General features: G+C 38.8%; 1 protein-coding gene across 1 annotated transcript in view; it reads left to right on the top strand.

The window, feature by feature from the left end:
* Positions 1 to 26,558, top strand: part of pcdh17 (protocadherin 17) — a 73,515-nt gene extending 46,957 nt beyond the window's left edge. Inside the window, exon 5 of the mRNA XM_084394440.1 lies at positions 25,712 to 26,558. Coding sequence (XP_084250566.1) covers positions 25,712 to 26,412 — 701 coding nt within the window. The 3' untranslated portion in view covers positions 26,413 to 26,558. The remainder of the gene's footprint in view (positions 1 to 25,711) is intronic.
* The last annotated feature ends 743 nt before the right edge of the window (positions 26,559 to 27,301 follow it).

Raw genomic sequence — 27,301 nt, 5'->3', positions numbered from 1 at the left:
TGGAGGCTAGTCGCAGTGCGACTCGCACGCTTGTCCTTTATGATCTTTTGCATCTGACCTTATCATTTGTTCAAACGCTTTGACATAAAGGTTGGAAAAAATGTTTTTCGGCAAACATAGGCAGCCTTTAGAAAATTGATAAAAGGTATAAGCCTGGGCAACAATGCTGCTTCTTTAATTTTCTTAGACCACAATCTTATATTACTGTCTATGGAAAAATGCTTTATGAAAGCAATCAAATTTGAGTACAGACAGCATTTAAACTGGGCTCAATGGCTGTAAACCATTACATCCAATATCCCAAGAATCAGCAGTAGATTAATATACTTTAACAGTGCTTGAGAGATCTTCACATATGAGTTCATAAAACAAGCCTGACAGCTCCAGATGTAGGCTGCAGTATTAATGCAAACATCAGCCTCTTTGTTTTCTGTCATACGTGACCCGTGGTAATTTTTTGTAGTTTACACAGTTACGGACAGATGGAAATGCCCAAACCGTGTCTGATGATGTATGTTATATGCCCCATTGTTTTTTGGGGGGGGGGTTTGTGGTCTTTCTCACTAAACAGTCAGGTTGTACATTATGTAGTGTCTGGCGTTTTCTGTTTATGTCACTGCCATTTCTGACAAACATTTGCTCAGGGTCACTGACTGGTTTACATTTATTGCTTTTTCATGTGGCCTTTTGTGTGTGTAGGTCAAAAACAAATGTAATTTCCTGTTGCAAACAGAATTAAGAGAAAGATTAGACATAATAGGTGTCAGCAGCCAAGTGTCAAGTACATCACTTTCAGTTTCAATTGTCCCCATTTACTTTCTTAAAGGGATAGTTCACATTTAAAAGATGCTGTTGTCATTTGTTCCCCATTCTTCTTTGGAAGACAAAATAATGTGTTTTATAAAATGTCACGCAATGAAAATCAAGGGGGTCCAATGTTGTTCGAACCCCGATGACTTTCAGAATATCTCCTTGTGTGTCATACAGGTTTGGAACAACATGTTTTGGATTTTTAATTTCCAAATTAATGATCCGTTACACTTTAATAACATTGTTACTGGTACATATTAAATAACTACATGTACTTATTATAGAGTTACAGGGTTAGGGTTTGGTTTAGGGTTAATTACTTGTAATTATGCATCATTTACTGTTATTATGTATTAACGTGTAACTACGTCTCCTAAAAATAATATGTTATAGGATGATCTCTTTAATACACATATTCAGTGGTGTTTATCAGTGCACATTATTCCTGTTCACAATCCAATCAATTGCAGATGGAAAAAATCTCAACGTGCAACATCCATTTCAGAATGTCACTGTAGGGAAGTAAATGTTATATATACGCAGTTTAGCCTATTAGCCTGATCTATTTTGGGGATTCAGAGTAGCTGTAGATCATTTTCTTCACATTTTCTCCATCCCTCTTCCATTAATGTTTCTTAAACTGATTATTAACTTTGATAAGCACACATATGTTGGATTAATTAATGAGTCTAGTCCCTGGGCGATTCGGCACACGTTTTAGTTCTAACCTTTTACTTTAAGGCATTGTTGGGTGTATAATTACGCTTGGCTTAATTAGTGAGTTATTAAGACCTGTGATGAGATATGACAGGATCTAATGGGCTTAAGAAAAAAACTGTCTGAAAGGAAGATTATAAAGGTTGCGTTGAAACTTATTGAACTGCAGTGCAGTTCGTACAAACAACTTGATTAAGTTGAAATTGCCTCTTAAATGGTATTAAATGGCAACACGCTAGTAGCTAGTAGCTTGGACTGTGCCATCTGTTTTCACAGACAGAGCTTAAGCATACTCTCAACGCTTGGGAAAACTCCCCATTTGAGGAGGAGAAATTGATTGGACCTATCAAAAAATAATCGGGCCTTATTGTTTGTTTCCTGAGGTTTTTATGGGCTTTTGCAAAGACACAAATTGGAGACCTTGGTTCAAGTGTCCAATCATCTATACAGCCACCCTTCCTCATCAAGTCTATCAAAATCACAATCTCAATTTTTCTGTCCTTTCTCTCTCTCTCTCCATCCGTCTCTCTGCTGTAATGAATTATCCATTATTTCCCTTTTATCCACGCTGGCTTCTTCTGCGATAAACAGCTTGTGCCAAATGTGACCGCATGCTCGCAGTGATTCGCAAGAACCTTGTTCTCTGCGACATCCTCCATCTGGAACCAGTCTTACCCATATATATATATATAATCCGTTCCATGTCTTTGTCAGATTGGGAGCAGGTTAGAAATAATTCATGGTCATGTCCACTTTCCTCAGGCACGGCTCCATTTCAGATTGCAATGTCTTACCGGCGAACCAGGGAATGTTTTATGAATCATTAAGAACTGTAGAACATTTATGCTAATCACTTTGAACTAATTTTAACTATCTCCTCAAGGCAATCTTAACCACTTTAAGGTCTGTTAGGAGTAAAGCTGAACATCAGATATTTAGTAATAGTTCAACTGTAAAAGAAAATGACATCATTTACTCACTCTCATGACCTGTATGACTGGCGTTATTCCTACGAACATAGGAGGAAACATTTCTGGCCACTTTTTTTCCATGCAGTTTCAATGAATTGAAGATTTTTAAGCTAAAGAAAATAAATACCATAAAAGTCTCAATAGTTTTGTGGGAGGAAAGATTCACTGATTTACTCATGAGCAAATAATACAGACAGGTTTTGTGAATCTGATCAACTGATTCATTGGAAACTGATTCACTGAATCATTTGTTCATGAAGCAGGCAACTCTCATGAACACGCTCGGAAAGAGGTGCATATCAAGGTTTTTAGTGAATAATGACTTCAGATTTTACACAGAGCTGTATGACTTGGAATCACATTGACTATGATATTCTCATGTTGCTTTTGTGTCCTTTTTAAGCTTAAAAGCTTGATTGTTTTTCTTTTGTGTTAAAGAAATGCGTAGTGGCTTGGATCCACATAGGTAAGTACAGGTGAGTGATGACAGAATGGTGACAGAATGTTCATGTTTGGCTCAACTATGAGACTCCCAAAGTAGAGTCCCAAAACAGCTTAGTTACACATACTGTTTGTGCGTAAAAATCTGACAGGATTAGTTCACTTCAGAATTAATTTCCTGATAATTCACTCACCCCCACGCATCCAAGATGATCATTTCTTTCTTTCTTCAGTCGAAAAGAAATGAAGGTTTTTGAGGAAAACATTCCAGGATTTTTCTTCAGACTTCAATGGGGTACAACGATTTGAAGGTCCAAACTGCAGTTTCAATGCAACTTCAAAGGGCTCTACATGATCCCAGCCGAGGAATAATGGTCTTATCAAGAGAAACGATCGGTCATTTTCTAAAACAAATACAAATATATATACTTTTTAACTCGTCTTGCACAAGCTCTGCGATGCGGCACGCATTACGTTGAAAGGTTGCGCATGTTCCGGTTCAAAAAGGTAGGGTAGGGCGAAAAACTCCATCTCGTTTTCTCCTCCAACTTCAAAATCGTCCAACATCATTAGCCGCTTTCCGACCGGATGAACCTTTTCACAGTTCCTAGAACTATTGGCTAAAGTACCCGGATGTCGGCGTGTTCGCACCGCAGGAACTAGGAACGATTTTAGTTCTAGGAACTCCATTTGGAGGAACTAATTTAGGTCCTACTTCAGAGTAGGGTCTAAACCAGCACTATAGGAACTACCCGTGACTTTAGTGTACGCTGATTGACCGAACGCACGCGGAGCACCAGCACCCGCCATTTTTAAAACAGCTAGAATGTAAACACACAGATTATAGCCTATATATTTACTTCATAAACTAACTATGCAAACATGGAAAACAGTGATAGATGGGTCTCTAAACCTTTATGCTGAAGAGAAAATCCAACGCAACTTTGAGAGGACCGAGTCATGATTATGTATTTCTGCTCAGCTAGCAACACTGGACATCAACCACACGGCATAGGCTAATAACCTTTATTTCATATACTGTCTACTTTCTATAACAGTTCTATCTAATAACATATTAAACAGTACTGTTAGACAGATCGCTAACTAATAAACACAGAGAATGCGAGCATTGTTTGCTCTGGCGTTCTCAGCGCCGCCAAAATAAAGGTCCGTCGCGCCGTCAAAATAAAAGTCACCGTGCTTGCGTCACTCCCTTACCCCTCCTACCAGTTCCTATGGCCACTTGGCCAGTGCGAACGCAAACAGCAAAACCGAGTTTGGGGGTGAGTAGGTCTTAGAACTGTTTAGAAGATTGACAGTTCCTAGAACTAAGTTCCTGTAACTACTTGGTCGGAAAGCGGCTATTGGTTTACCTTTTTTTTTTTTTTTTTGTGAACTAATCCTTTAAGATTTCCTGCTCTGTGCCATTTAAAGAGGAAACCGTTGCCAATAAGCTTTTTGTTGGCCATTGTTTTGCCATTACTGGAAGTTTAACGTGACCCTGGTCTCATATAGGAGGCATGTAGTGAGCGATTAGTTTGATGAATCGTGCTGCGATGGAGTGTGTTGTGTGGGTAAGACAGACCAGGGCAGAGGAGCGAGGCAGCCTTCGGGCCTACAGATGGCCTCCTGACCCGTCTTTGGCACATTAATCTACTTTAGCATGTATATTATGTGTACATGCTTGAATGAATCTGCACCTCTGCGTTAGTTTAAACTTGCGTGTGTCCGCCTCTCAAACTCTGCGGGGGAAACATGTTGTCCAGCATCGCGATAGCAATGATGCCCCAGGAGGAGATTATGATGATGCATCCGCACTTTCTGGCTCTCTGCCTCTCCTTCCCATCTGTGCTCTGTCTTCAGCGAGCGTTTCGGGTGCGCTCGTGTAGTAGTGCCATTTTTAGAAGGAAGTGCAAAAGAAAACATAATGTGTTGCGTTCCAGAAAAAAAAAAAAAAAAAAAAATCATTTTATTAGTCAACATATTAGTATTAATGGAATAGTTCAGAGACAACAGGAACGACATGAGGATGAGCAAATGCTGACAGAATTTTTATTTGTGGGTGAACTATTCTACAAGGAACTAGACCAAAACCAAGTAGATTTGCATAATTAATGCACAGTCATCTTGCATATTTATTGTTATATAAAGTGCGGTGCTCAACACTCTTGCTCTTGTCTGCCTATTCTGTTCTATAAATGATGACTTCCTGTTCTGACAGCTTTGGAAGATTCTAGAGGTTCTGCTCTTTAAGTGACATCTCCTATCCTTCATCTTCAAGCTGTGTTTAAGCGAGCCTAGGGATTTGAGAGAGACGTACATGAAAACAGTTTGTACTCGTTGGGCTTATCGCAGTGCGCTTGTATGTATAGGTTTTTTTTTTCCCCAATGGGAAATATTTTGTCTCAGTTTAGTGGGTATAAAATGCTCAAAACCATATTTATTTCTGCCTTTACCTGCTCTTTTTCATTTTTTTTTTATTTTTTTTTTGGGTAACATTTTATTTTGATGGTGCATATTGAGGCTCTCCGGCTGCTTTCAGAAAAACAACATGGGTTTGTTGAGATAAGAAAAGGAAAAAGCAAGAATAGCGTAAAATAAAAAGCAGGTCAGAGCCATGGCTGGCACTTAGGATTTTGTCACAATGCTCCACAGTGCTGTGAGTCACTGTTGTTATTGTCAACTAAAACTAAGACCATTACAAATAATTCTGTTAACTGAAATACAATATAAATATGTATAGGCCTGGTTTCACAGACAGGGCTTAGGCTAAGCCAGGACTAGGTCTTTGTTAAATTAAGACATGTAGCTTTTATAAACGTGCGACAAAACATGTGCCTTGTCTGTGAAAAGGGCAATAAAATAATATTACATCTGTACAAAGTACAAAAATTACTTCAACTGAAAAAAATATACAATTTAAAGCAATTTAAAGAAATATAAAAAATCAAAACCTAATAAAAATGACAAAAGCACATAACAACATTACTAAAATTAAAATGAAGCTAATGAATAAATACTACAATACTAAAATAACACTGATGTGAGTTTGAATCCAGCTTGATCCAGTTCCCCTACTTCTCACCATCATTTCCTACTGTATATAAATAAAAATCATAAAAAGACCAGATGATACTAAAAATTGTGCACATGCTCTAGTGTATTGCATAGATGGACTTTTATGTGTGGGCGACCAGGGTTCGAGTCTGACTCAGGGTCATATCCCCATCCCACTCCGTCCGTCTGTATCGTTTCCTGTTTCCTAGAGGATAGACAGAGATGAACAGGCTGAGTGAGGAAGGGGAGTCGTGCTGTCTCCCCTCAGGAGGTGAGCTTAAATACAGTTCTCTTGTTTCCTGAGGGCTATAAGCCACCTACAGTTCAAATAATAATCAAAAGACAAGCTGTTGAGTCACTGAGTCTGTGTGCTTTATGGTAATTCGATGGATCATTTCAGTTTATTACAGATTACGTATGTGAAGATTTGGCTTACAAGCAGGGTTTGATGCTTCTACATCAGTGTTATTCACCTATCATTTCCCTCTGATTGTAGGGTAAAGTTATGGATTGGTTAGGTATAAGGATAGGACTACATTTTAATGTTGTTCCAGGATCAACAAAATATCTTGACCCAGGAACGCGTCTAAAGACCTAAAGTCCATATGACATTAAAATGGGGTCACTTACTTTCTATACACTTTTGCTGTTTATATTTAATTATATATTTATTATAAAATTGTATATTTATATTGTGATATATTTTTTTATGAAATTTATATTGGTACAAAAATTCATTTAATAACTAAATAAATGTATACATTTAAAAATATGCTTATTTAATATAATAATATACTGTATAATCATTCAAAATTATTTTTATATAATAATTTTACTCGCCGCTGAATATCAGTTTCACTTGAAAATGTCACAATACGGACTTAAAATGGGTTTCCAGTTTTTTAATTAAGCATTATTGACTTCTTTTCTCACCCATGATCATAATTACTATTTGACATTTCTCCATTATTCTCATTATTTTTTGTCTTTAACGAGAGCGACAGTTACTCAAACACGCAAGCTGCAGCACAGGCCTTTCTGATTATACAAGATGTATAGAGTCTAGTATTTGAATCTGTGTGTGATCATTTGTGTGAATGTTGGGTGTGTTTTCCCTCGATAACCTCAGCTTGTTGCATTTTTTCTTTTTTTCTTTTCTCCTGCTGAATTAAGATAAGAGTGGTTTGTTAATTAAACTGTCACATGGCAACACCTTGAGGAATCGCAGTGAAAGAGCCGCTTTAATTGGGAAGCTATTGTCTCAATACAGACACTCATCTTATCCAGTGACTATCATAACCGAGAACAGGGGGGAAGTATCACATAATACAACACGAAGTCAAGGAGCGAAGGGATGCTGTTCCTGATATATGCTGTGTTCAATTATGTTACCTTGTCAACATGTTTTTTTTTTTGTGTGTGTTCCTGTTACTATTGCTTATACCTAAACGAAACTCGTCGTGTACTTTTGTCAATAAAACAAAGATAATTGGAAAGTTTTACAAGAAAATACTAGTCTTAAAAATTCACATTTAATTCACTTTCTTTGTAATTATTCACGAGTTCACATGTACATGAAATCAGATGTAGTAATTTATGCGTATTTGGCGTGCTGTCCGGGAGAGGGCTGCGAGCGCGGAATTTGGCCCGAACCCAGAGTACTTTTGACTGAGATAGAAAACCAGCCAAGAATGAGGTGATGGGGTGGTGGAGGGATGCTGTGAAACTGTCATGGGTGAGGGAAGGCTGTATTGTTGTGCTGATTGGTTGATTACCTGAAAGTGTTACCAATTATTTTTTGCACTGTTTGAAAAAAAAACATAATGGCTTTCAAATTTGGTTAATCCAATCAGAGTTTAAATTTGGAACTTTCCATTTTACAAGTCCAAATGTAATATGTGTTGCCTAGCTACAACAGCAGTGTTTTCTCCCGAACGTGAGAACGTGCTCCTCCCAAACTTTGTTACATAAAACTTAATTTTTTGAATTTCTGAGTGAAACATTTTTTTTTTTACTTATAAAAATGACACAATTGTGTTTTTTATAGTGGATAAACAAAAAGATTGTGAAAAAATCCCATAGTTGTACATTTGAAAGGAGAAAAAGGTATCAAATTAGAAACATATCATACACTGCAAATATATATTTATATATATCTAGAAGTTGCAAATGGAGGATGTTTTACAAGAACTTTCTTTTTCCTTTAAAATATTGTTTATTACATTGTGTTACTTGCTGTTTCGTTGTAATTATTTGAAATGTTCTACCAGTTTCTAGTTTCAATTTTATTTCAGTAAAGAGACTCTTGTACACTTCCGGCAGTAAGCATCCACTGATAAACCACCTTGAACCCCTAGCAACCACTGAGAACACCCTAGCAACCACATGGTGAATCGCCCCAGTCATGTAGAGTCCTAGAGGCCATTAGTTATCATATTTCAGCACCCAGAGTATTACATAGATGTTGGGGTGGGCTCATGTGGTAGTGAATTTTGCACCAATAAGCACCTTTCATTTTTTCATAAAATGTACCTCTCGCTTTTCTTTTTTATTCTTTTTTTATTTGCATCTGAGGAGTGTGCTCAGGGGATCAATGCTGTTAGGTGATGAACTTCCTTGGCCAGGGCTTAAACTGTAAATACCATCAGCAATTAACACTGATCAGGAAGAGAAAGAGAGAGAGAGAGAGAGAAAGAGAGCAATTTAGCATCAGAGTCCTGCATGGAGGATCAATTATTGAGATTCTCTATCTCTGAAATTTACATCCCCTGGTGCTCATTATATTTGTGGCTATATTGGGTTGTGGTTATGAATGTGTTTTGTAATGCGGTTGTTTTGGAGCTATAGATCCACAGTCACATGAAAGGCTTGTTCCTCTAGTGTGACAAATTTGTCCGGCCATCTGGGCTGAAGGTGTTCAAAATCCGCCTTGATTAAAAAGTGCAAATCTGGAGATCACAGGCCCGCTGATCTTCTCCTTCCCGAGCCCACAGAAGACCCCTTCAATAATCTCATCTGGAGATTATGATGATGCTTCTTTAGATGAGGGTGTTTTTAAAGAGGGTGGGGACGAGACACGGAGAAAACACTGCTGTTGTAGCTAGGCAACACATATTATATTTGGACTTGTAAAATGGAAAGTTCCAAATTTAAACTCTGATTGGATTAACCACATTTGAAAGCCATTATGTGTTTTGTTGTTTTTTGTTGTTGTTGTTGTTTCAAACAGTGCAAAAAATAATTGGTAACACTTTACAATAAGGTTCATTAGTTAACATGAATTAAGAATGAACAATCCTTCTTCAGCATTTATTAGTTAGTAAATATTAATTTCAACATTTAACAAAGATTACTGTAACACATGTATTGCTCATTGCTAGTTCATGTTAGTTAATGAATTAACAAATGATGTTAATTAATTAACCTTATTGTAAAGTGTTACCAAATAATTTGCTTACTGTTAAAAAAAAAGTTCAGACGTACACTTCTTAATCAAGGTGGAAATCTTACACATTATTAGATAAGAACAACTGTAAGATAAGATGTGTTTACTTCAAATTTGTGTTTTATATACTGATCATCTATTACCATATTGCTGATGCCAGTTACCGTGTTTTACCAGTACCTTCTTGGGTAAATACAAAATCAAGTGTAACCAAATAGGTGGTAAAATCCCAGTAACATGGGCCACTTGTGGCGTTCCGCTTTATTGACCAACTGTGTTTATGAAATCACGTGTTCCGTAACCTGGTTTCCACCAGTTAAATCAGAATGAAACAAACATTCAGTTCATGCTTCGTTATCACCGCTACCAATTACGGCCCTGTCTCGGAAAATCGTTTTTGCACAGATCGTGAGCTGCCTATCTGAGTATTTGCCTCCGAGCTTTGGTTTCCCACCAGCCGTTCACAATGGCCTCACCCCATCGCCTCTCGTAGGCACATCTGCGTGCAGCTGCTACATCAACATGACAAGTGTTTCTAGAACATTCTTCATTGTTCACTGACCAGTAATCGAAGTGCAATGGCCGCCGTCGGGGGATATTTTCTGCTGTTGGGCTCTGAAGAGCGAACACCTGGGCCTGCACTGAGAGAAGAGAGATAGTCATGCTCAAACACACCGCCTCATTGTGATTTCACCTCAGGCTTCGTCACTCTGAAAGAACTTGTGGCCAGCTTCAAATCAGTTGCGTTTTGCTCGTTCATTTGAATTCACTGTAAACCTCACACTCCAGTGGTGGAGAGGGACACATTCTTTTAAATTAGCTTCTGCTCAGTAAGTGCAAATACATTTATGACCTCTCTCAAACTGTGACCAAGATTAGTTTTATTGCTTAAAGGAGAAAGTGAGACCAATTACTAACTGTTTTTTCTTTTGGTTGTATTCTAGCCCAGTCTTAAGGCGAGACACTACAGGTGAATAGGGTAAAAATTTTAGCTAGCAGATATCACCATGAAACTTTCCCAGTTGATTACCTACATTAAGATGAGAAAAAAATGTATTACAAGTTTTCTGTAATTTAATGTTAAAATATGCAAATTAGGCTATATCTAATTAAATATGCGCTAATTTGCATATATTTTAAAAAACAAAATCTGAGTATTGGATAAAGCCAGGTTAAAAAAAAAAGGTTTCATTGTGTTCACATATTAGATGGGAAAAAATTACAGAGGGATTTATGGATATCTACTTTTGTTATCCTGTAAATCAGAAAATACTGCCATGTTTTTTGGAATAAAATGTTATATAAATCAGGCTAGGAATAATATATTTACAAATCCCTCTGTAAATGTCTTCATAATATAACTAGGTACAAGACTGGAAAGTTTGGTGTATATAGGTGCTACTGAAGTGGAGATCAGAGAAAAGTCATTTTGAGAAAACGAGCTTTAAAGATTTATCTTCAGCCAATGAGATTGCGCATTCAGCCCTTTTACTTTCACGATTGGTTGCTGATAAAAAGGAAATGACCATATTTGGATCCGACAGGATTGTACAGGAGAGAGAGAGAGAGCTTCCTAACGGTGCTTCTGATGACAGGCTGCCGGCAGCGATCGCGGAGCAGCACGTTGATTAAGAACGCCAACTTTTGTTGAATTTATGAGAAATCTACAGACGCAAACAGACAAAGTGTAATAAAATAAAGACCTAAATGTGTATTTCAGACTTTTTTTCACCACAAGCCTAAAAGAAGACATGCTATTGAAGACAAATATCCCAAAATCTCAAAATTGACCAGTAAAAAACCCCAGATGTTTTTGCCTGCCGTGTCTCGCCTTAAAACACTCAGTATTCATCAATTCCTAACATTAGTATCTTTTGTCATCATTTACTCACCCTTATGTTGCTCCAAACTGGAATGATTTTCTTCTATGAAGATTTTCTTTCTTTCTTGTCCATACACTGAAAGTCATTGGGCTCTGGTGTTGTTCTGGACCCCACTGACTTTCATTTTATGGGCACAAACTATTTGAACTTTCTTCAAAATAAATCTTCTTTTGTGTTTAGGTTTGGAACGAAATGAGGGTGAGTAAATGATGACAGAATTTTCATTTTTGGGTGAACTATCTCTTTAACTCTTTCCCTGCCAGCGTTTTTTGAAAATAGCTGCCAGCCACCAGAATATTTTGTTGTATAAATATCTGAATATGCAATATATATAAAAAAAAAAAACTGTTCTATTCTAGCTTCATACATTTGCCCTTTTTTATCAACACTTGAATGTGGGTAAGTTTCATTAAAAAAGCAAAAGCTGAGAAAATCGCATTTGTGTCAAAGACTACATCCTGATCGGATTCAGAACGATGATCAAATCATAGATGGAATAGATTGAGTCCATCAACACCCCTAAAGCTTCACAGTTTTATAGCTCGTCCTGGGTCGACAGGAGGCAGCTTTGATTTATATGCTGTTTAATGTTGATGATCGCGTTATTTTACATATGCATCTGCTTACATATATGCTATCACTTGTTTCTGCTTCTTTTTTGCATGTGTTTTGATCAGGAGATTCAGTACTCTTTCAGAAGATGTGTCATAGCGCCCCCTACAGTATAACAGTAAAAACATTGAAAGCCGGAAATTTCTATTAATCAGACGGGGAAGCGTCTCATAAATGACAAAAATTGCCATCAATGGCAGTGAAAGAGTTAATAGTATTTATTAGACATTATAATTTCTGGACATGGACCTGAAATTAATCACCTGACAACCACCCACAGGTGACTTTACATAGAAATAGAAAGTACTTTTTTTTTTTCAGTTTCAGATGAGAATGCACAATTTTTTATGGCTAAAAAGTGATGTTGTTTTTTTTACAAGGAAACTCAGATCTGCTATACTCTGATTCCAGAGAAAACACGAGGACATTCATAAATCTAATCTGTAATTCAGAACAGAGAAGCCCGTGGAGCATATCTAATCCCAGTGAACCGGTTTTACTATGACCACAGTCTGTCATCAGCTGTGAACGTGCTTTCAAGAGCATGTCACTTCCTCTCCTGTTACTACAGCAACTGTGTTTTTAGATACGAATTAGTGGCTCCAGTAATGTGTTGTTTGGTTGTCAGTGTTAGATGTACATGTATTATGAGGTTGTTTACAAGCCAGGTGTTTTGATGAAATCTCAGATCTGTGTTTTAACATTGTTGAGCGTATATAATCCCTTTCTTATCCTGTGTGAACCCGCTAATCTTTGACCTTAATCTTAAAATGACACAGATTATTTATTTTTTTTGGTCTCTTCCACCCCTTTAACACTGAGGAAAAGGACAAAGGAAAATCATCCGTTGATATCCTTTTATTTTCATGGAGAGGAGTCAATAAAAAGTCATTTGAGTTTATAATGCTTAAAATTGTATTCTTCATAAACGGCATTATAAATTACCAACCTGCAAATGTGGAAAAATAAATAAATTAGCAGCTAAAAACAGCTGAAATCTGATATTGAAGTGAGACCTCCAAATGGGTGTCCCTTAACAACATAAAGGCTAAGCATCTCTTATTGCATTTCAGTCAAGCATCTCTTTGTAATTTGATCAAATTTATGAAGCAGAGAGTAAATATGTATTTATACGAAAGTTACAGAAGCATTGGGGCTGTAGACGGCGCAGTGCTGTGCCTGTCGGAGAAGGAAAGGTCAATGCTAATGTAATAAAGTGAAACGGAAATCTGCTAGCATGCTAAGCCTGGTAGCGCGGCAGGATATGGAAGCAGGATAAGAGCAGGACAGACGTGTGGTCGGAGTGTGTTCCTTTGCTTTTTAACCAAGTTAGGACCAGGATTCAGACATATGATACTTTAAACCGAGAGAACACTCTCACTTTAGTCACGCTTTTCTTGTTTGTTCCATTTTATGGTTGTTGTCATTCAGTGTGTGTGTGTGTGTGTGTGTGTGTGTGCGTGTAAACCATTCTAGCATAAATTGTTGCACTAAGTTCTACATTAAATTGAACTGATCAAAAACAACTGTAAGGACTTTTATTATATTACATAGGATTTCAATTTCAAATAAATGCTGTTCTCTTGAACTTTCTATTCGTCAAAGAATCCTGGAAAAAAGTTTCACATTTCCAGAAGAAATATATATTAAGCTGCACAATGATTTCAACATTGATAATAAGGAGAATTGTCCAAATCAACAAATTGGAATTATTTCTGAAGCAAAGACTGAAGTAGTGGCTGCTGAAAATTCAGCATTGCATCACAGGAATAAATGGCATGTAATATAAATGAAAATAGATAAAGTTGTAATAATATTTAAATAATAGATCAAATAAACAGTGAGCAGAATACTTTAAAAAACAATACAATTGTGTGTGTGTGTATATATATATATATATATATATATATAATCTATATATACTGTCCCAATAAATAGAAATGTGTGTGTTCTTGTATTTATGGGGACACAAATGTGAATAATGACATGGATATTACTTCCCATTAGGACACTTCCTATGTACTCATAAACCAATTGGCTTAAAAACATTCTAAAAATATTATTATTATTATTATTATTATTATTATTATTATTCTTTACGCCCATGGAGAGTCCCCGCAAGCTACATATTCGTGTGTGTATCCGCATGCGTGCGTGTGTGTGTGTGTGTGTGTGTGTGTGTGGACCCCTGGTGTCAGCTGCAGAGATTGGCACTTCCGTCAATGGAACGCCCTGTTGCTAAAGAGATGGTGGGCATTGCAACACTGTCCACAACTGCTTTGATCATTGATTTATTGATTTATTCTTTTCAGTAATGTGTAAATTAGGGCTGTTAATGGATTTGCTAAATAAATTGTTATCTAAATTAATTATATGGCAAACAGTAATTCATCAAAATAGCAGCAATTTGTTTTACATATTAATATTTCCTGGGAAAAGCCCACATTGCATTAGAAAAACATTGAATTGACATCACAAATAGCGGCTTTAGAAGTCAGTGTATGTGCTTCATTTCCTTAATCTTTCACTTTTTAAGAAGCCGTAAGTAATTCAACTCTTCAGCTCATCGCTTACTGTGGACTGGCAAAAACATGAAGTGTCACTTCAAGCTTAAATTGCTTAAATGGTAGGAAATCCCTTATTACAGCATTTACAGGGTCAGGAGGCATAATTAATAGCATAACATTTTTATTGTATTTTTTTTTTTTTTTACTAATCACACTAAACTGAATTGACAGGCGCAGTTTAAATGCATCATCTCAGCAATTTGTGAATTAGAATGAGGACGGAACGAGTGGACGGTGCAATGGAGAGGGATTAGGAGAGATGCAAGGAAGCCAACGCAAAATTAAAGGACTGGAACAGCTGTGTGTCAAGCTGTGTGAATAGAGAGGGATCTGGCTGCGCTCTCTTCCTGTCCCACTGAAAGCCACTCATGAGATTCAACAGCTTTCTCCCCATGAACCCTCAATGTTCACACTGAGAGGGCCGGCTTCAATGGATCAATTACCCCAATGATTACGTTCATCAAATACTTGATTGAAACTCAAATCCCCTCACAGAATTAAATGTTTCTCTCTTTCAGATAAGAGAGATGGATTAAAGATGCTTTCGGTCTGTCAATCCATTGGTCCTTTTGTCTGTATTTCGTCTTTTCACTTATTCCCTTTCTCTATCTCCCCCCTCCATCTTCCTGTCTATTGTTCACTCGTCTTCATTTAAAGGTCACACCTTATCTCTTCAAGTTGATTTCTGATTCTTTTTTTTCCCCTCCCTGCATCCTTCCCTCCTATTCCGCCACTTAATGGGGTGAAAGCCATCTCCATTACTGTGAAGTTGTATACACACGAGTACAGATAACACCCGCTGTGTCTAGTAATGAGTGACTGGACATCATCGAGTGTGCCTGTTTAGTTAGCTCGCGATCCGCCTGCATCTCGGAGAAAAGGAGATAATTGACGGACGTATAATCCTCTTCCTCCGCATGGGACTCCGGGGAACCGTCGCAGTGACAAAGTGATGACACGTAGAAAAAGTGTTAAATTCAATTGTGGGAAAACAGCAGGAGAAGGAAGGAGCGCAGACTGAGAGTGACATTTACATTACATGAAGTGATTTAGAAAGAGAGTTGCTTAATGCCAGTCACCATTCCAGTCGAATCACCTTTATTTAGACCCATGTAGGGCAACGTGTGTTTTTGAGAGATGTAAATACTTGCCTGGTTAGCATTACCCGGTTAGCTATGTTATGCTAATGGATACCTTTATATTATAAATTCAGGTATTATAGACATCCTTCGTCAACACTAACATGATGTTTCCAGATGATTTAGTTGTTGTCATGAGGAGCAGTCCTCTTTTTCCACCCGCTGGGATTTTTTTGTCACTGAAAAACTGGTGGGATGCTTTTGTAATACTAGATGAGTCATAGCTTTCCGGGCTTAACATTAACAGTTTATTATTGTAGAAAATAGAATGCAAAGGTAAAAAGAAAAAAAACTGCACAAATGCCATTTGGGGAAATTAAAACAGATAAATACAATTAATGAAAAGGGCGTTTTGTGTGTTTGTTGGCGTAATTAGTCGTAGTTATTATAGAAGCAAGTGGGACTTGAGTCATAGTATGTGTGTGTGTGTTTGTGTGCACCTGCTATCCATTTCTTTCCCACCTGTGGAATCCCGCAGTGGTTTTTCAAGCTTTTCCAAGAATGAACTTTGGCTGACGCGGCAGGCGATCACAGCACAAAGACTAAGGATAGCTTGAATTTGAACTGGCACGCTCACTAGAAGGATATTACAAAAACTTCACCCAGCATGAACGCGACTTCCCCTTTTCCTAATTACAAAGGCGTAAACGACACAGAGGACTTCATTTTGACTTGTCCACCTTTTTCTCATCTTTCCCGTGGCCTCGAAATGGGCTGAATTTTTCTGAATGCACACACAGGTGAAGATCTGCACCTGTTTGTCCCACCAGTCACAGCAGCTCTTGCATATTTACAGCACACATAAAAGGCATACAACAGAGTGTGTGTGTGAATGAATAGAAATCTCATCCTGTTCTACCTGCTTCCCTTTTTTTTTTTATTCCAGGGGTCTTTTTAGGTACACATCATTAGAAATCATGTTTCACCTCTGTGGTGCAATGGTTCTTTTGTGTTCACCTTTCTTCCTCTCTAGTTTCCTTTCAGCCATTGAACCTCAGTCCTATACAGAAATATTGAATACACAGGGTCTCTTTAAAACTTTTAAAGCATTTTTAAAAGGCAGGCATTATTTTTATGAACTCGCCATATTAGGCACAGGCTTCACCTGATGAGCTGGTGTATATGGGATGTCAATACAGATAAATAGCTAAAAGGACAGGATGTGTTTTCTTTCTATCAGATAACAAAGAGAGAGATGATGTGATCAGTTAATGAGGAGCTGAAGTACTGTAATGAGAGAGACGGGACATTGAACAGTGTACTTTTTGATGATTGAGCATCTTTGTGCAGTGGTACAAAATTAATGGTGTGCAATGTATAATTTTAAAGACAGGTTTTTGTTGCATTACTGATAAAGTTTTTTTTTTGTGGATTGTAAAATTTGTATATATGGGACTTGACATTAACATCCACCAACCCACCAAATGCGGGTGGATTTCAGCAGTGGCGTCTAACGCAGTCACTCCTACAAGCCACTTTGGTGTGCTTTAAAAAAAGAAAAGAAATATGAAACATAAAGCCACCTCTCAGTACTAAATGTAGTTATTTTCTGCTTCTTAAAGCTCTTAAACAGTCAAATGCACACAAAATAAAGTCAAAATGGTTTAATGGTTTAAGTGAACGTAAACTGTTGAGAAAGAAAACGCATGTGTAACAGTATAATGGATCCATGAGTGAGGTCTTAAAGTGACAGCAGCCTAATATACCTGCTGCCAAATTATGAGATTAGGTAAAAAAAATATATATGAGAGTTTTTCCCCATGGTATCAATGTCAAAATTGTGGCCAGTGAAAATGCTGAGTGGCTTCTAGCCACAGTGGCTGTTGAGCAAAAAAGTTAATGTCAAGCCCTGTATATAGGAAGTGGTTTGTAATTTGTAATGTGAGTTCAATCTTTGTATAAACACATTTAGAGGACTGTGATCACTGAGATCAAAGATGCTGAGATGCTAAGTCCTCTTTCACTGCTGAAGTGTCCAATGATGCTTTCAGAAACTAGTCGCTGGCCAGACAAACATGTAAACACACTCAAGGGGAGGCACAAAACCACACAAACCTATACAGCACAGAATGAGCTAATTTCGCCCTATTCGAATCCACACAGGAACACTCGCACAAACGAGTACGCTCAGTTGAAATGCGACATCCAGTGATCCATAAAGGTAGCCCTGGCCCTCCACCCCCATAGTACCTTTCATGTGTGTGTTGTGAAGGTTAGCACATTCTCTTTGAAAGGCCAACAGATCTCTTCCCCGCAGGTGAGCGCTAAGGACCGTAAACCCCGCTTTCGAGCCCCTGCTGCGCCAAGAGAAAAACATCTCTCGCTAACCTCTCTCCTCCACACCGCACCCATTCTCTCCCTTCCACTAGTGTCTCGTTCCACCAACTTCCATCTTCAAGGAGGTCCTGCGTGTGAATGGCCATTGATTTCGTCTTTCTCTGTTTGTTTGGAGTCCTCTCCTTCGCCTTCTACTCCGGAGGCGGGCTACCCTGAGGCCTCGGCTTAGAGCAACTTAACCAGGCATTAGCTGCCTGCTGCTCGGCTGAGAATGCATAATGAAAAGGAGTGTTTGATCGAAAGACATTTGTCCTTGGCTTAGTTAAAGCATCTTTGCGTTCCCTTGCTGTTTTCGGGTGGCTTGTCAATGAGCCTCCCAAGAGTCCATCGGTATTTGCCTCCTTATCACCCCTGTCAACTTATCCTGGATCAAAGTGGTCTCTACAAAGGACTTTGGTAAAACAGCATATAGGTACACATTTAAAAAAGAATGGTTCCATTGAAGAACCACTGTTGTTTCCCCAAAATCCTTTCAGTGAACAGTTCATAAAATAACCTTTTTTTTTTTTTCATAGGGTGTGTTCACACTTGTATTTCTGTTCTCTTGGTTCTTTCGGTCTGGACCGAAAAAGAAAATGATACATGTAACCCTGGCTTATAGAGTTCACTCTGTCATTTTTAACACCAAACCAAAAGGCATAAGGATAAGGTCTCAACCTGATTGTACAAATTTTATAGGAGGTATATTTTGTGACGAAAATCACCGAACATCCAAAACAATGTTGTGTGCTAAATGCACTGTACTTCTACCCTTTGGGGTACAATAGATTGGCACTGGGGCAGTACCCTTTAAAGGGACCATTTTGTACCTTATTTACTCATAAAAGTACATTGTAGGACCTTAAGTGTGCATATTACTACTCTAAGGTATTAAAATCCACATTGTGGATAATTCTGACAGTGTATGGTTGTATTTTTACCAGTTGAGAACTCAAAAAGAGCTGTGTGAGTCAAAACAGCACTAGGAATTCTTCCGTTGCGCACACAAACAAAGATCTGCTGCAAGGAGATGGCAGTTTCAACGCCTGTACCGAACTGATGTGATTTCACCAAGTACAACATGATCCTGGATCAACATCTTTGTTGATCCTGGAACAACTTTCCATTCAAACAATCAGATTTGAGGGACAACTTTAGAGTTGATGTCAAGTTTAGGCTTAAAACATCGGTGTTATTTACCTACTATTTTCCTCTGATTTTAGGGACAAGTTATGGGTAGGGTTAGGTTTTGGGGAAGGGATAGGGTTAGGTTTTGGGGAAGGGATAGAGTTAGGACTACATTTTTGGACAGGGATGTTGTGACCACCGAACTGTAATGGGCAACACAGCTCCTATGATGAAAAGATTCAGGTATCTTTGAACATTCTGTCCTTTTTAGGGTCACATATTGTGACACCACATCCTGTTTTTTGGTTCGTTTAGAATTATTTGGTATGTGTTGTGTTCATATCACCAGAGTTCGCTTTAAAGCAGAAGCAGTCCAATTGTTTAGTTATTCAAATGAACCGCACCACTAGCATTTGTTTTAATCAAACCAAACCTGCCCAGTATGAACACACCTTTAGTGTGAAGAACATTTTAAAATACCTAAAGTGGGGGATGTTTTGGGAGGGGGGATTGAAAGGCTCCATGGATGTTAAAGGTTCTTCATAGACATGGCATAGATGCCTGTAAAGAACCTTTATTTTTAACTGTATATTTACATATGTAGCGGCGATTTAGACCCGAAAGGAAGTGAGAGATCTACGGTGAAATGTTCAAACACACAAACATGCACACAGGAGAGGCGCCAGCCTCTCATGAAGGCCTTTAGGCCGGTTCCAGATGTCCGCTGAGCCTTTAAGGTACAAGGCCGACTACACACACACACACACACACATACATCCCCCTACCAACTGCGCCCCAGTCTGCCAGGGCACAGGTGCGAGCGCTCTGATGCTACCCTGCTCACGCTGAGCGGGCGTATCACACTTTCTACACAAAGCCTGTGTTCACGATCCCTACCCCACTGCGACTGTGCCCTCTCATGTACCCTCACTCGACTTCATTCCCAATGTAACACCTTTTGAGATGTAAGGCGGTCCACCTGAATGCTAACATGCAGAACTAGCTGCTAACATCATATTTAATGTTTGATGTAACATTCAACAGAATATCGCCTTTTTATCACCAATTAAATATCATAAACAGCTCGGCCTGCAGTTAGTGCTTCTTATTTATTAGTAGTTTATTTTCTATGATTTTAATTGATTGTTTCCTTTTACCTCATGGCCTAATGATAGTTCTTATAATGACATCAGAGCAGATTTATAACTGTTGTCTGAGACTATCAACCTCTGTTTGTGCCCACTGGTGGCATACAGCAGATTGAGAGAGAGAGAGAGAGAGACAGAGGGAGAAGTTGAAATTGATGTTGGCTGCGAGACACACTGTGGACCAAGAAAAGCAGGAAGCTGGTAGTGCGGCGCTGAGATCGGGAGGGGTCACTGGTGAACGAGCACAGAGAAACGGAACGACGGGACTGAAAAACGAATTGCTAATAAAAGATTTGGCAGGAGGCCTTAATGCACTGAGTTAGTCTCCTTCATTCTGTTTCCCAGCTGGAGAATAAAATAAAGCACCTAGTCACCCAAATTCTTCTGAGAAACGCTGGCATTTGAAAGCTTCCTCCTTCACTGAGAGTGCGAGGTGTTTGTTGAATGGCTTCAAACTCTTAAGTGGCCCAGATTTTTACTCTTTCTTTCACCCACCAGGCTCAGAGGGAAGGTCTACCTCTGGCAAATTATTATGACATCATACAATATATTACGAAAATATAAATAATGATATATTTTTAAATAATTGTATGACATCATAATTCAGTTTGTTATGTGTTTTCGTTAAAATGATGTCATACATAATGTGTAATTTGTTTATAATTTTTGGGAATATATTGTTTAAATATAATGTTATTTTATTTTACAAAGTCACCTCTAATCACTGTTGCTAATAGCATAACATTAATTTCAGACAATTAATTTTTTTTATTAGGATTATAATTAAAACATAATTAAGATGTGAGAGGTTGTGCTAATATTGTGAATACAGTCAGACCTTAAGGCCATTGTTAAGCAAGCCATGCACTACCTACAACCCTTTTAGACGTGACTATGTTCATAATATAAGACAACTCAACTCAGATGCAGCAGGGAACAAACCAGAAAGTACTGAATGTGTTATGATGTGACCTTCTGTTAGGAGTGTCATATAAATATGCCGTTTTCTTGAGTTGCTGCTTCGCCTTTGGGACTTTGTGTGCAAAGTAAAATGAGATTTGTCATACACACATCATTAGCTTGATGAGTGGGACAAGCGCTGTGCTTGCAGAAGTCTCGTGCTCTGAAGCTGAAGTCTGTGATTCGCTGTAAATGGTGCACAGAGCCGAGCGAGTGCCGCTTGTGATAATAATTGGGCAGTTGATGTGACATTCCTGCAGAGTGGCCGATGAGCCGCCCATAGCTCACGAAGAGCCATTCAATATATAGATCTGAGCGTGAACTGTCAAGAAAACACAGGCATGTCACACAATACAGTTATAATGAAGTGTCCCCAAAACAGCTTGTAACCTTGTGTGCTGACTGTACGTGATGGGGATTGGAGGTGGCAATAATTCACACCATGCCTCCTGCTCTGTATCTGGCGACGAATTAGTGGCCTCAGCCGGTGTCACATGTCTTATTGTTAGTCATGGCGACCCTGCCAAGACTCAAGGTCACTTGTTCCGCCCAGGCATGAATAATCTATTGAAGGATTGGTTCCTCCTGACTGGCTGCATGGAGATGTGTCAGCATGGATTATTTATGCTTTATTGTGCCTCCACTCATTGAACGAGCAGTCGGTCCTGGAAAAAGCAAGTCTGATTTGCTTTCTTAGCGTAGCTGGTTACTAGCAACGTATTTTCGTTGTTATCTTTTCAGCTTGAAATACCATTCAAAATATTGGGGGGCAATATTTGTTTATAGTCTCTTCTGCTCACAAAGACTATTTAATTGAAAAAAAATTTTAAAAATCAGTAAAAAGAGTAATATTGTGAAACGTTATTACAATATAAAAACTGATTATTTAAAATTTAAAATGTTATATATTCCTGTGATAATTTTCAGCAGCCATAGTGTCATATGATCCTTTAGAAATCATCAAGATTTTTGTTGTTTAATATTTGTGTATAAGGATTATCTGATGAATAAAACATTTAAAAGAACAGGATTTATTTGAAATAATCTATTGTAACATTATAAATAAATCTAAATCTGATCAATTTAACGCATCATAGCTGAATAAAAGAAAAACAAACTGACTGTAAATGTTTGTTTTGGTAGTCTTGCATCTAAAGGTAATATGAAAGTGTGAGGCAGAAAGATATGCACACGCACATACACTGTTTAGCATTCATACCCAGGTTAATTTATGTTTAGGGAAGATAAATAGCTGCAAAATCTAGCAAAACAGCTCAGATTCAAAGCCTATGTGGATCTGAAGTCTCTCTCTGTGTGTGTGCGTGTGCGTGGGAGATCTCATTATTTAAAGTGGACAGCATGTTCTTCCTCACCTTGTCATGCATGCTAGTTTGTGCCACTCAGGACTAGCCCTTGTCTTCCTCTTGCACAGCAGAAGAGCACCACATTCTAAATGTCAAGCTCTTTCTCCCCTCTTATGTGGTACTTACCCTGTCCTCTCACACTCTTGCAGAAAGCGTCCCTGAGGACGTACCAGCCTGCTGACCCCTCCAAATGCACAAACAAATTTTATACATGGCACAAAACCCTAGGTGTCCCCCTAGTATCGGTCTTTGGCCCGCTACAGAACTCAACTTTCTCGGGTGGCTTTCTCTCTGCTCGGTCCACAGATGCACCGCAGATGTCCGTTTGTGTGTCTGTTGGAAAGACATATTTTGACCTCAGGAGAGGCAGGTGCAGTGTACCGTTACCATTGAGAATGCGTTGGGGAGTTTGAAAACTTTTTCAAGGTTAGCAGAAACCCCACAGACCAAAAACAAACTGAACGGAACCCCAGGGATGGGCTTTTGTTGGCCAGACACACGCACGGTGAAATCGGGAACAATAGGGACTCAGGAGCCGAGTTGCAGAGGATCATTTTTCATGACATGGCTTGGCCTTTAGCAGAGAAACATCTGAAAGAGCAATTTAAAATATGATTAATGACGATAATAAGGTCAAGTGGTCATCATTTATACACGCCGAGCCTCGCTCATCATTTGAAGAAAGAAAACCAATTGACTACACTTCTGTGAAAGTAAACACAGATATCAATTCAACTATGAACACTTTAGCAGTGACAATTGGTGCACTTTCACTGAATGAGGTGAAGAGACAGTGATTTCTTTTCACAGAGAAAGAGTAAATCTAGCTGGCTCCGTTTCCAAATCGCACTGCTCTCAAACTTTAACTTGCTTTATGAATTCCTGTGTCCCATTATTCATTTCATGAAAGAAAACAGAAGCGACGTGAAATAGAGCACGAAACAAAGGAGTAAAGTGAGATGAATATGGCATTTCCATAAAAAAATAAAAGTTTCTAATCTGATCATGCACTGTTTGAGGTGAAGAAGAGATTAATATTTTGGGGAAATCAATAACACGAATGAAGATTACTCCAGCATTTGCACTAGGCATTTTCCGATCTCATCTGTTATTCCAAGACACTTAAATGGGTGAGTGATGACTGCTAGATTATTGAAAACATTTCGTCTCGTAAATTCATGAGGTTGTTTGTGTTTCCGTGTTTTTGTCTCCCAAAAGACAGACATCATCAAACTATTAAATATGAATGGAATACTTTTGTTTGTTCTGCTCAAATCACTGCACTTGACTTGTCAAACTCACATAGAACCGATGGCACGGGTCCCGGGTCTGCGTGTGTTCACGACCCGGGTCTCAGCTTTACCTGAGCTCTTTGAGCATTTATATTCTCAGGGCAACAGCTGTGCTTTCCTTTTCGCTCTTTTTAATTTTCATTTTTCATGTTTTCCCTTTTGTTCCCTTATTTTTTTCCCCCTTTCTTTCATTTCCCATTTTAAAATACATTATTTTTTAATCCTCTTCACAGTCCTGGACCCATTTGACACACCATCAGAACAGCCCACAATAATCCAAAATGTGGTTTCTTCTGAGCTGAGATGAAAGGGGGGAAGACGCGCAGGCACACACACACACACACACACACACACACGCTTGTACTGCGCTAGACACTTGGCTCTGTGATATGGCAGGGCTGCCTTGGGATAGCTTCAAAGCCCAGTGACATAAATTTATGATAGCAGCACCACACTTTTTGCCAAAACTGAGCTGTTGTTGTTCTACTGAGTGGAGGGTTGAGGAGAGAGGGAGGGTGTACTGTAGAAAACATAAGCATGATGGTGAGGAGGAACGTGCAGATTATTTGCCATCTTTTTGATCACGTTTATGGAAAACTCACTTATTTAGCCAGATAGTTTCCATTCTTCCTCTGAAAACCTTCTTTTATATAATCCATGACTTTGGTATACTATGCAGAAGTTTGGGGTCTGTAATTTTGTATTACTATCATGCTCACCGAGGCTGCATTTAAAAAAACAAACAAAAAAAAAACGGTACAAATAGGGATATTGTGAAATATTATTTCAATTTAAATATCTATCTTCTATTTTTAAATAGTTTAAAATGCAATTTATTCCTATGATAGAAAAGCTGTATTTTCAGCATCATTACTTCAGTCTTCAGTGTCACATGATCCTTCAGAAATCATTCTAATATGCTGATTTGGTGCTTCCATGGAATTCCATTTTATTTCAGGATTATTTGATGAATACAAATTTTAAAAGAACAGCAGTTTATTTTTAAATACAAATATTTTGTAACAATGTAAAAGTCTTTACCATCACTTTTGATCAATTTGATGCATCCTTGCTGGATAAAAGTACTAATTACTTATACTGACCCCAATGTAGTGTATATATTAATAATAATAATAATTATTATTATTATTATTACTAATAATAATTCAGAAGAAAGGGCTTTTAGAATGATTCAATAAAAGCACCAGCTCATAAGAGACGTTTGTTCATGAATCAGATTACACTAGCTTTCTGTATGAATGTTGATTGTGCTTTTTATCTCACCAAATTCAATTTAGACTGCAAACTCAGATTCACAACTCAGGTAAAATATCTCTGATGATTTAGCTCTGCTGAAACGTGGTGCAGGAAACATTGACTCAAGTGTTACGTTATCTCAAGATGTTTTTGCACTGATGACAGATTTGTTCATTTGTGACAAATAATCTCTCACTTGAAATTCCTTTCATTTGTGATGTTTTTACTTCACTTAATTGTCCAAAATTAGTCTGAATTTCCAATGCTATCTCACGACCAATTCATACGAATTTGTACGAGTGAGTAAAAGGTGACGAATTCGTATGATTTGTCTAAACCCCAGTGATGGGCGGGGGCGGGGTCAGGGTTAGGTAATTTGTATGAATTCATACGAATTGGGAAACTCGTAAAATATGTACGATTTAGCAAAAATCGTATTAATTTGAATGAGTGAGGTCGTATGAATTCGTACGAATTAGCCACCTTGTAAAATTTGTATGAATTGCCGTGAGATCGGGTTGGAATTTCCGCATGGCTATTTAACGTGTTGTTGATTTTCCAGAAAAATCAATCTTTTTCTCTTTCTCTCTTTTTTTTTTTTTAGAGGAGGATTGTGTGAACTGCACAGAGGAGTGTCGAGTGCTGGGTCACTCTGACCGTTGTTGGATGCCCCAGTTTCCCGTCGGGGCCGGAGGAGCTGGAACTCCCCAAGCCGAGGGCTCTGACTACCGCACCAATCTCTTCGTCCCTGCCGGCATGGAAGCGGTCGCAGTGGAGACCGAGACTTACGAGACAGTTTGCAACCCCAATGGCAAAAAAACTTTCTGCACATTTGGAAAGGAGCGTCGGGACCACACCATCCTGGTGGCGAATGTTAAACCCTACCTAAAGACCAAACGTGCCCTCAGCCCTCTCTTGCAGGAAGTCCCATCTGCCTCATGTAGTCCCACCAAAGGCTGTAGTACAGGTTCCCCGTGCTCTTCGGCCAAAGGCATGGGTGACGGAGCAGAGGCCAAGCCCAGCACCAGCCACTACGGACCCCCAGACGGACAGTATATCTCCCCGAACAAGCAGAACAAAGAGCAGGGCTACTCCACGCTGCCTCCCTCTGACCCCGTGGCCAAAGTCCTGGCTGAAGCGCGTTCGCGGATCAGCCAGGAGACGGCAGTGGAAATGGACTGCGTCTTGGAGCAGGGCGGAGGAGAGATGGGCCGTGGCACCATGGACGCAGACCAGGTGGTCAGAGACATCGACAAACTCCTGCAGGATTGTCGGGGAAACGAAAAGACCCCCATCAGAAAGTAAAAATGGACTTTGAGCGAGCATAAGAAACTACATCGGAGACTACATGAGTCGAGACACTCTCCGAGAGAGTGCGGCGCAGATGGGGATGCTTTTTGAGAACAAAAAATATGCGTACTTGAAGATCTTGAAAAAACAAAACAAAAAAAACATAAGGAGCAAAAAAAAACTGTTCGCTTTTGTTCGTCTGGACGCCGTGTTGTGTTTTGGGGGGCAAGGGAATTCCTTTGGAGTTGCAGAAGTTGCTGCTTCTGGCTTCTTGTGAGCTTTTTCTTCTTCTTCAAGTGCCCACCAGCTTCAAACTCTTTCTTACAGTGACGTCTTTCTGTCACTTACCCGCAAGATGGAGCGTCCTCCCCTTCTCCTCCAGGGACTTTTGGAGGGGAAGCGGGTAGACGAAAGTGGTTTGTTATGACAATCGCAAATCAAAAGGGTTCGGGGTGCATCGGACGCCCCAGAACAGATGGGCCACACCAAGACAGAGACTCTCTCTTTAACTTTTATTGGCTTTGTAATATCAGCATAAGAAGTGCAAATGATATCAGCAAACTCTGTGTGTGGGGCCTCAAATCTTTAAGGGGGTGGGGGGTGGGGGGTGGTGGTTGATTATGAAATGTAACCATTCTTCACCTGTCATTTCTAGTCACGTGTAAACTGTGTCCTCCTCCCATGTATACGTACATATGGAACATTCCAGAACGGTGAACCTGTTACTCTCACTTTATTGGTCCTCTGTGATCATCTGTCTTCAGCTTTTCACTACTTTTAAAGTGACTCTCCACGTGTCCGATGTTAAGTTATAACAGTCACTCTCTTGTATATTAGGGACATTTTTCCTCAACTGTGAAAAGATATATCTATATATGCATATAGATAAATATATATATAAATA

Source organism: Rutilus rutilus (assembly GCF_951802725.1).
Source record: "Rutilus rutilus genome assembly, chromosome: 22".
Taxonomy (NCBI): domain Eukaryota; kingdom Metazoa; phylum Chordata; class Actinopteri; order Cypriniformes; family Leuciscidae; genus Rutilus; species Rutilus rutilus.
The sequence above is the reverse complement of the archived record's forward strand: the minus strand, read 5'-3'. Positions and strand labels throughout refer to the sequence as shown.